Here is a 10,406-nt window from a genome sequence, read left to right on the forward strand (position 1 = left end):
CCTGAATTTGCATGGGTGACAATACTTAGCCCCCCAGCTAAGAATAAGAATATCCAGGAAAGAAAACTAAATTTGGTTCTCACTCGTTGCAAAAATGGACCTAGCCAACCCTCTAAATAAAGTCCAAAAAAATCATTATGGCTATCTCAAGCAGTTTTTTGATTCTCTTTAAGACATTTTTGAAAACAATAGCAGCTAAAGAGCTGGGAGTACTGGCAGATGAGTTTTAAGATTAAATAAAAAGAGGGAGGGCCTCCCCAGTGCCACAATGGGTTGAGGGCAGCACTGTGAAGCTGTCCGCAGCCTCTGCAGCGCAGGTTCAATTCCCGGCCGGCCAGGGAGATTCCCACATGGCACAGCAGACCTCTCTTATATCACCCGCTGCTCCCCTCATCAGTGCCTTCGGTCTGTCTGCCTGTTCTGCTCCCCACTCTGTCTCTGGTGAATCTTCTCACCCTCTTGTGCCTCTGACCTATACCCCAGTTCTTGTATAAAAATAAATAAATTTTAAAAAAAGAGGTAGATGGTCTACAGCAATTATATAAGGTACAGATTTAAATTTTCTCTGACAAAACTGTAGATGTTAGAAAAGATAAGTATTTCTGTTCTCCTTGACAGGTAAGGAAATTAAGGCCTCTGAGATGCTATCGGATCTGATAAGGTGACCAATCAAAGTTCAGCAGAGACACTCTTGCTGAGACTAAGGTCTCCTGCCTCCCATTTCCTTTGGTCAAGTTCATCTAATTAAGTCTGTCCAGATTTACTAAAGTAAATGTTGTGGTGTAGACACAGTTATCTGGAAAAAATAAGAACTCATCTCAGGATGTGTGATATCCATGCTCAGAACAGGTCAGTGGGCCTCCCTGGTGGTACAAGGGGTTAAGTTGTAGCACTATGAAACTATCTGCAGCCACTGCAGCATGAGTTCAATCCCCAGCTGGCAAGGGAGCTGACCCACCTGGTGCAGCAGACCTCTCCTGTCTTGCCCACTGCTCCCCTTAGCAGTGTATTTCGGTAGATCTGACTATTCTGTTCCTCACTCTGTCTCTGGTGAATCCTTTCACCCCCCACACACCTCTGTCCTGCACCCCAGTTCTTGCATGCATAAATAAATATATCTTTTAAAAAAAGAAGACACTCATATTAGAATTATCAACAAAATTTTAAAGCAGGCCTATAAAAATGCTATAATGAGCAATTAAGAATTCTTGAAACAACTATAAAACAGAAAGTCTCAGCAAAGAAATAGACTATATATATATATATTTATATATTTATATAATTTTTCTTAAAAAATGGAAATTTTAGGATATTTTATCATTAATTTTTTTTAAAATACCCCAATAGCAGAATGGAGGAGACAAAGGAAAGAAACAGTGAAATGGCAGCTAGAACAATAGAAATTACATCTAAACGACAGAAAGAAAACAAGACTGAAAAAAGTAACAGAACCTAAAAACAACCTAAAAAACAGAACAGAACCTAAAAAGGAAGTGTGGAGTTATAACAGAGTTGTAATATATGTGACAATGGGGATGAAAAAGTGGAAATGAAAAAAGTATTTGGAATGATTAATATTTTCCAATATGAAAAAAAATGATGACTGAAATTTCTTCAATTATGGGAAAAGCCATAGACTTATAGATTTAAAAATCTAAGCAAATGCCCAAAAATCCATAGAAAGAAATCATACCAGGAACCATCATAATCAAACCTCTGTAAATTAAAGAATAAAGACAAAGAAAATATCTTGAAAGAAATAAAAGTGGCACCTTACATATAGAGGAAAACAATTCAAATGACAGCAGTTTCTCATAAGAAACAGCAGTTTCTCATAAGGTTCATATGAACCTTATAATAAAAAAAAGAATCTAATGATACATAGATTCCCCTAAGAATTTAGAGGAATTCCTCTAAGAATTTAGGAGAAAACTTCTAACTGCCCCACCCACTCAGGGTGTCTCTGATCAAATATTTCAGTGTGGGTGATCCCTCCTTGTCCTTGGAGGGAATAGCTACAGCACCACACCTGCTCATCATAGCTACAGCACCACACCTGCTCGTAATAGCTACAGCACCACACCTGCTCTGGTTCTTGGCCCCCTGCAAACCTGCATACCTATGTCAACTGTGAGATTGTCCAAAGATGCTCAGCTCTTCACCTGGGTTAAAAAGTAAAGTAAGCCAACCTTTCAAGAAAATCTCATCATCTAAGGCAATACTCAAATTCTCTGGAATCTCGTTTTCCTCTCTGCTCTTTTGAGAGGTAAAAATAAAATAAAATAAAATCTAGCCATTCCTGCCCCATTTCATCAACCTTTCCCACGTGTAAAGTTTCTCATCTCATGTCACCATCTACCTACAGGTTCCAGGGGGCACCCCCTTCTGAAAATGATGGAAAGCAATCCATCCCTGACTATGTCACAACAAACTCCTTAAACTCTTTATCTTATCTCCCTAGCAAAAGAGTTCAATCAAGCCAAACACTGAAAAAAATTAAATCAGCTTTATACTTCCCCAGAGACAGCCAAGCTGCTAGCCAGTTCTGTGTTTGGAAAAGAGAAAGCTCTCCACCGATTCATCCTTCCCCTTCCTATTCTGAGCCAATCCTGCTCCACTCTCATCACTGAACTGGGGCAGGCACTGACCAGGAAAAACAGCCAAGAGAGGCAGCAGATCAGGGGACTTCGTGGGTGGCTGGGTGACAGGCCATTCTGCAGATGGGTCTGTGTGATGACATTGTTTGGCAAGCGTTCCTTCAGGCTAGGATGCCCTCACACGGGTCCAAGGAAGCTCAGAGCCACGTGAGATTGTAGCAGCGGCTCTTTGGCTCTGCAGAGGGGTGTTTACAGAGGAGAGACCCCAGGAGGGCTGAGCCACACTTGCCAGGTCACATGTGGCCCTCGCTTGGCCCCCAGCTTTGTTTTCTTCCTAGGCAGGTGTCACAAAGCAGTGGTGAGCAGGCACTTACATCTTGTCACCTGACTCCTCTCAACCAAACATGGTTATGTGTGAACTGAGGAATCCACTGGTCTCCACCGAGTTTTTTAAAAAAAAAAAAAGGCTTTCCAGTTTTCAGGGAGATTTCAAAAAAAAACAAAACAAAAACCACCCGTCCCGGTGCTAACCTTCCATCCCATTTCTGATCCTTGGGCTCTGATAAAGGGAAGGTATAGGAAAGCTTTTCCCAGGAATCAGGCAGCTCGGAGGCAGAGAGCCCATATTTCCAAAGGCAGAGAGCAGCTTTTCAAATAACGCTCTGACCCGGAGCTCCACAAACGCCGAAGCTGGTCTGCAACAGGCTGGAGCCCTTTGGGGCTCAAGTAGTGAATCACGGAGTGAGAAAATGCCTGTGGCCGGGACCTGCACGTCACCTGGACGAGGCGGGCGGGAAGAGCCCGCTCCCCTTGAAAGGAAGGAAACCGAGACTCTCGGGTGAGGGCGGGACTGGCCCGGCCTCTGCTGGGGGGACCGGGGTTGGCCCTTCTGCCCCGCCCTTTAAGGGAACCCCGCGCCCCAGTCTCCCTCCGCCGCCCCGAGAGGTCTGGCCTCCCCTTGTATCTCCCGCCCTAGGAAATTCTTCGTCGGAAACTGCAAACCATCAGCGGGACCCTAGTGGCGGCCCGGGAAATCGGATGGGACTGGCAGGGCAGGTGGGGGGCCCACCTGCGCCTCCAAGGGCGCCGCCCGGCTGGGGGGTCCCCCCGGGGCCCCCACCTCAGAGACCCGCCTGGAAAGGCCGGTCCGCACTAGCTTTGTGCTGCAGGCCAGGACCCGCCGCGCCGCCCGGAATCCCAGCGACGTCCGTGGGGCTCCAGACGCCACTGGGGCTCAGGGCCCCCGCGTCCCCCCGAGCCGCCCTGCGCCGCGTCTGCACCTCTGGGCTCGCGCGCCGACGGCGGGGCGCGCCCGCGGGCGGGTGTCTGGATCCCCGAGTGCGGGGCGCGCCAAGGGGAGGCGAGGTCCCCACGACCGCGGCCCGGCCCCTGCGCGGAGGGGCGCGCCCTGGGCTCACGGAGCCTGCGCAGCGGGCGGGGAGGCGGGCGGGCGGGGTGGGGAGTCGGGCGCGGGAGGCGGGGCCGGGCCGGGCCGGGCCGGGCCGGGCCGGGCCGGGCGGGCGGGGCGAGCGTCCGCCGTGCCCGAGGCCCAGAATCTTGCTGGCCGGCGCCCGCCGAGTCAATTCTAAGCCCCCAGATTCCTGAGGGGGGCCGCTCCCTGCCGGGCACCCTCCGGCACCCAGTGCACCTGCCAGAGCCTCGGATCGCGGGTCCCGCGGGGAGGAGCCGCCTCTGGGCGCCCCTGCGGGCGGGATTCCCCGGGCAGCGCGGGGTGCGTTGCAAACGTCAGAGAACCGCGTAAACGCAGTGCCCACGCTGAGGGCACCCACCCCCCCCCCGCGCACTTGGGCCAGAGGCCTTGTGACGTCACTGTGTCCGCGGGACGCGTGAAGTCACGCGCCGCGGGGCCCTGGGGGGCAGTGCGGGGTGCGCCTTTCAGGGGAATCTCGTGACACCAAGAATGGGGGGGGGCTGGTATGTCAGGGACCCCGCGTTCTTGGACCCGAGGTGATGTCGAGGAGCCCGAGATCATGCCACTTCGGTTCTCTCCGCCGCCCACCCCCAAGCCCCTGTGGGAACCCCGAATCCCGGGGTAAGAGGTACGCGGGCAAACGTCCATCTGTGGGCCCGGGACTTGGAGCTTCACAGCTGAAGGAGGCGGAACCTGCGCCTCTGCCCCCAGGGACAGGCTGTGTGGGCTGCCCGGGCGCGGCTGCCCCGAGGTTACTGGGACTCTCAGCGTCTGCCCCGGGCAGCTCCGGGTGCCAGGGGAGTCGCCCCCACCCGCACGAGTGAGCACCCCCGTGCGCAAGAACTGAGGGTCCAGAAACCCTGGAAAGGTTCCCGCCGAACTTGGGCAGGCAGCGCCAAGCTCGTCTGCTCAGGAAAACCGGCCCCGACCTCCTGGGTGCCCGAGACCCAAGAAGGTTAATGTCGGGCAAGGCGGTGGACGCGATGGGCAGAGAACAGGATTTTCTAGGGATCTGGCGGGCAAAAGTCGACCCTTGCAGAGCCTGCAGGCAAGAAAACCCACCCGGTGTCTGACCCTGTCAATGGCCTTTCCTTGTGGCCCACACTGAGCACGGGTGGGCAGCTGTGCCCAGCCCGGGCACCCTGAGATTGCAGCCCGTGTGGAGTTCGGGTGGCCGGTACCCCAGATTTTCCCTCCTTTTGCAGATGTAGTTTTTGCACATCAGTGCCATCGCTGTCGCCAGGACAGACCAGCGGCTGACACTGACCCTGACTTCTGGGGCCACAGGGTGACAGGACCAGTCCCCAGAGCAAGGCAAGGCCGAGGCGGGAGGTGCCTGGCGGTCTCTGCGCAGCACCTGCCCCACTCCCTGGCCCTGCCATATCCGTGCTGGGATCGGATCTTCCAAGAACACTTGCTTGATATTGAAAGTCTCTTAGATGCTGAGCCTAGGGATGGGGGATGAGGAGGGAGCGGGGAGTCGTGGCACCAGAAGTGTGTGGGCCAGGAGGGAAAAGCCTCGCCTGCAAACTTCCCAATTCACAGCCCTTACCACAGCCCCGAGACTGGCCTAACTGGGGGGCCCCACTGTCCCGGGGAAGGGGAGGTGGAGGAATGTGCAGGGAGAGCGCACAGCGGCCACCAGTCCTTGGAAAGACCGAATACGGAAAGGGAGCGAGGAGGGACTCTTTCGGGTCCTCGGGGGTGCGCAAAACTCCCAAAGCGTGTGTGTGTGTGTGTGTGTGTGTGTGTGTGTGTGTGTGTGTGTGTCCTCTTGTCGTCTTGGAACAACCACGGCCCCCCAACTCACTGAGTAACTCTCCCAGCTTGCACAGCGGTCACAGCTCCCAGGGATCTGGGTGCCATTCTTTCCGGGGTGCGCCCTGGTGGGCCGGGTGGAGGAGGGTTTGGAGTCGTGCCAGCCAGCCCCGCAGCGCGCTGCCTCCCGTTCCCGGCGAGCCTCAGGCGGGGAGGTTTGGGCGGTTAAGCCCAGTCTCCCAGGGGCTGAGGAACTGGGGTTGCGGCGGGCGGGGAGCCTCCGAAGCCGGCGCGCAGGACGCGGCGGGAAGCGAGGCCCGTCCAGCAGGGGGAGCGCAGCCCCGAGCGCCGAGGCTCCTCCGAGCCCGCGGGGCCAAGGCCACACCGACAGCCCGGCCCGGACGGCGGGACCCCAGCCCGCGCGGGTCCGCAGGGCGTTCCCAAGGGGGCTGAGGCTGAGGCCGTGAACACTTGGGGTGTTTTTAACTCCTGAGGCCCATGCGGGCTCCCTGGGGTCGCGGAACCCGCTCGCGCTCAGCCGGAGTTCAGGGCTCCCCTTAGGGAAACTCGGCCCCGCGCTCTCCGCGGCGCTGGGCACCCCGGGCCGAGAGGCCGCGCCCCGCCGGGGAAGGGCCGCGGCGCCACCGCCTGCGCCTCCCGGCCGCGTGCGCGCCCCGGCGGGGGGACTCCGCGCGTCCGGGGCGGGGGAGCCCCGCGGCCAGGCCTCTAATTATGGGAAACCAAACGCCCCGGGAAAGGTTCAGCTTGTGCAGGGAGGACTCAGCTTTCTCCTCCTCAATTCCTCGGCCTCCCAGGGCGCCCGCCCCCGCCATGCCACGCAGGGTTTTAAAACTGTCGGGGATCCTCGCGGGCGCGGGACCCCGCTCGGAGCCGGAGACCCGCCCCGGCCAGAGAACGGTGTCTGGGGGCTCCGAACAGAGGGAGGATGTCAGGGTGGGACTTTGGGGAGGCTGCGGTGACTACATTTGCAGCCGGGTGGGGGGACCCGGGGAACAAGACAGCACAGGTCTGAGGCTCCCGAAGGCGCTTCCAACCGCCCCCCTTTCACGCCCATCCCCAAAGCTGCAGCTGGAGGCCATGGGCGAGGCTTGGGGTGGGGAGGTAGGTGAGTGCCATTTCGTTCCAGCGGCGGACCCTGCGCACCCCCAGCGCCCCAGACGTTGGGACTTTTCGCGGCCGGTGTCGCGGCCACTGGCTCAGGGTTTGCGGGAACCCGCCATCCTCAGAGGACACGGGGGGGTGGCCGGCGTGGGATCCTGAGTCCAGAGTGGAGGGAAAACGTAAGAAAACAAAGAGTGTGGAATCCACGGTAGCCCACGCCGGGGGACGGGGGTGTTTCCACCCGTCTCCCCCCTGTATCACCCCAGTAAGGCGGAGGCGGGACAGCTGGCCGGGCAGGAGCGGGCAGAGAACCCTGGAGCTGCCCCATTTCTTGCGTTTGGGACGGAAATCACCCACCCTGCAGTGCCTGTAAAATAACCGTTTATTTAATATTTTAAAAAACTCCAGTGATAAATGTCCGTTACCGATGGTCAGCGTAAAGTGCCAATCGCAATACAAGGCCCTGCTCTCCCGGCCGGCGGCTCGTCCGTGGGCGGCGACAGGAATGCGGAGCTGGGGGGCCAGAGAGCGGCCCCCGCCAGCCCCGGGGCCCGAGGCCCCCGCCCCGTCGCGGAGTCTGGGGGCCGAGGCCGGCTGCGCGCGGCGGGGCGCGCGGCCCGGGGCCGGCGGCTGAAGCAGATACACGGATTACACTTTTGCAGGTTCCCGGGGTGGGGCTGGAGCGCGAGGCGGGAGGGTGGGAGCCGCGAGCGCGCGCAGAGCCCCTTCCCGCCCCTCTCGCCCGCAGTCAGACTTACAAGCTTATATGGTCAAAGGAAAAAAGTAAAGAAAACGTATAAAATAACAATAGAAAAAGTAATACTTCTGGGAGAGGCGCCGCGGCGGCTCCTCGGAGCTTTCGGGTTTTTGTTTTTTTTGTTTGTTTTTTTTTTAAATGCAATTTCCTTCCGCCACGTGAGAACCGCCTTTTGGCCAAGAGCTCAGCCGCGTCCTGGGGGAGCCGCCCCGGCGGCCGCGGGCTTGGCCCCGGCGGGGGCTCTGCAGCTCCGCGCGCGCCCGGGGCGCAGGGGACACTGTCCCGGGCGGGACGGGCCGGAGCCCTCTCGAGGCCCGCCGGAGGCGCCTGGCTTCCAGTCCCTCCGCAGAGGGGGCGGCCGACCCGGGGTCCTCCTGGTGACCGGAGGCTCCACTTAGCACTTGATCTTGGAGGTTTTGAGCTCCTTCACCTGTGAGTGTAGCGTCTTGTGGACAGCGAGAGTCCTGGACTGGCAGAATCCTTTTCCGCACTCCTGACATTTGAAAGGCTTCTCTTTGGAATGAATATATCTGCGGGCACAAACAGACAGAGCATGAAGCCTTGCAACATCACGCAGTTACCAATGGTTGCCCGAGGGGCGTCCCCACTGCTACGAAAGCTTGGCCTTCAAAGGAAGGGGGTGCGCCGTGGGGGACGCTGGGTGTGGCAGGGAAACGCTGAGTGTGTGTGTGGATGGAGAGGGAGGTGAACTAGATCTTGGGACCCGCAGGGCCCCTTGTAAGGTCTGGGTCAACTCTGAAAATGAGGGGCCTGGGGTGGAGTTTGCTGGCGCGCTGCTGTCAAGAAGGTAGGCACACCGGCTCCAGGTGCTTATTAAAGCTGACACGTTGGTTTCCCAGTCACACTGATGGTGTATTTCAAGTTCTCGACTGTCACGTGTCACAGTTTCTGTCATGGTAGAAACTGCCATGGGACAGTGCTAGGGGTGGAGGTAAGAGCGCGGAAGCCCTGGGTGCTTGTCTGGAGCTCTTGGGGCCCAACTTAGTCTTGGGTCCTCGTCATACCCATATTCTCTGCACCCCTGCTCCCAAACCTATCGCTGAGCCTGGCAGGGTTAACGGATTCCAGGAAGCGGGGAGCCCAGGGTGGGGTGCGGAGGGAAGAGGGGACATTATGAACCTTCTCGTTAGAGAGAAGGGTGAGGACAGAGGCAAAGGGACAGCTCCCCGGGCCACCCGCACGCCCGCCGCACCTGTGGTCCCGTAGGTGGTCTTGCCTCCGGAAGGCTTTGTGGCAGATGTCGCAGGTGTAGGGCCGCTCATCTGTGTGCGTTCGCTCGTGGATAAGTAGGTTGTAGGACTTAGTGAAGTGGCGGCCACAGAACTTGCAGACGAACTCCTTCTTGGTCTTGGAAGGCAGCCGTCCCCTCGTGGGCTTTTTTTCCGGCGACAGCTTGGTCACGTCCAGGAGGGCACCCAGCCCACCGGCGGGGGAGCCAGGACCCTCCCCCCGGCCAAGCTTGGACGGATCTTCTTGCGTGGCCGCCAGGGCCAGGTTGGCAAAATCGAAGCGCGGTTTGGTCTTGAGCGCTGCCGGACCGCTGCCTCCAGCCGTGATCTCTGGCTTGGGCTGGATGACATGGGGGAACCAGGGAAAGGCGGGCAGCTGAAAACGCGCATCCACTAGGCTGGACACGGCGCTGGGTACTTTGGAGAAAGAGGAGCGCGGCAAGTGCATGGCGGGGTAGCCCAGCGTCCACTGGTGCAGGTGCACAGCATGCAGCGCGCTGAAGCCGTACAGGTTGGGCAGGTGGTCCGAGGGCACTGTGGGCAGTCCGTTCACTGCCTGGAGGAAGGAATAGTTGGTGAGCTGCAGGGATGGGTGGATGGGCACAGGCGCTGGCAAGGTCTTGCTGCCCATTGCTGTAACGGTGGTTGGTACTCAACCTCTATCTGTAAATAAAAGAAGGGAGGGGGAGACAAAAAGAGAAGTTCAGGGTAGGTGGAACTTCTGAATTCTAGTCCAGCCGCAGGAGCTGAGAGTCTAAGACCTGGTATGTGGACCCCACTTCTCTCAGGAAAAAATGGAAACCATCTCTAGCCCACAGGCGCCTCCAAATGGCCTCTGGCAGGGACACGGAACTTTACATAGAAACCTCCAGGAAAATAAATCCTAGGCAATGGGGGTCTACAGCTTACAGGTCACAGAAAGCAGGAGCACAGGGGAGCCGGCATACAGAAATTTCCATCCAGGCTAAGTGGGTCAATGCAGAATTATACTCTCCTGCAAAGATAACAAAACTTGGACACAAGCTTACACATTCATGTGCAGATAAACAAACAGAAATGCACACTGACAGATAAACACAGATTCTCACATTCTGAAGCAGAGTTGACACCCTGCAAAGATAAACTGGGGTGACCGCCGGCTGTGCTACAAAACAAAATTCAGAGACTAGGGTAAGCACACGTACACACACACACACACACACACACACACACACATAGGGGATCACAGGCATCTGTGAAGAGCCTCACAGACAGGCAGCACGCATACAAATGCACGCCTATCTGCACGTTTCTTGGTTCCTGTGCAGTAAGGACTACTCCAGTTTGGCTTCTGGAAGCCCTGTCATCTTTTCCTCAAAACTCAAAACCTTGGCCTCAAACCTGCTTTCCTGCCTCATTATTGATGAGCCCTGTTGACACCACCCTCTCTGCAGCTGCCAGTGGACTGACCCCCACCAAATGCCCTTGGGTAACACCTTCATGAATGTGTG

The 10,406-nt window shown here is 57.0% G+C and overlaps 1 protein-coding gene across 1 annotated transcript; it reads right to left on the reverse strand.

Annotated features, from left to right (window-relative positions):
- Positions 1 to 8,060: 8,060 nt before the first annotated feature.
- OSR1 (odd-skipped related transcription factor 1) lies at positions 8,061 to 9,547 on the reverse strand (the record flags this gene model as incomplete). Its single annotated transcript, XM_084235250.1, has 2 exons — positions 8,061 to 8,196; positions 8,880 to 9,547. 2 exons carry the CDS (start codon positions 9,545 to 9,547, stop codon positions 8,061 to 8,063), a joined length of 804 nt encoding a protein of 267 aa, XP_084091376.1.
- Between the last annotated feature and the right edge of the window lie 859 nt (positions 9,548 to 10,406).

The sequence above is a fragment of the Talpa europaea genome (genome assembly GCF_964194135.1).
Source record: "Talpa europaea genome assembly, chromosome: 6".
NCBI classification, from domain to species: domain Eukaryota; kingdom Metazoa; phylum Chordata; class Mammalia; order Eulipotyphla; family Talpidae; genus Talpa; species Talpa europaea.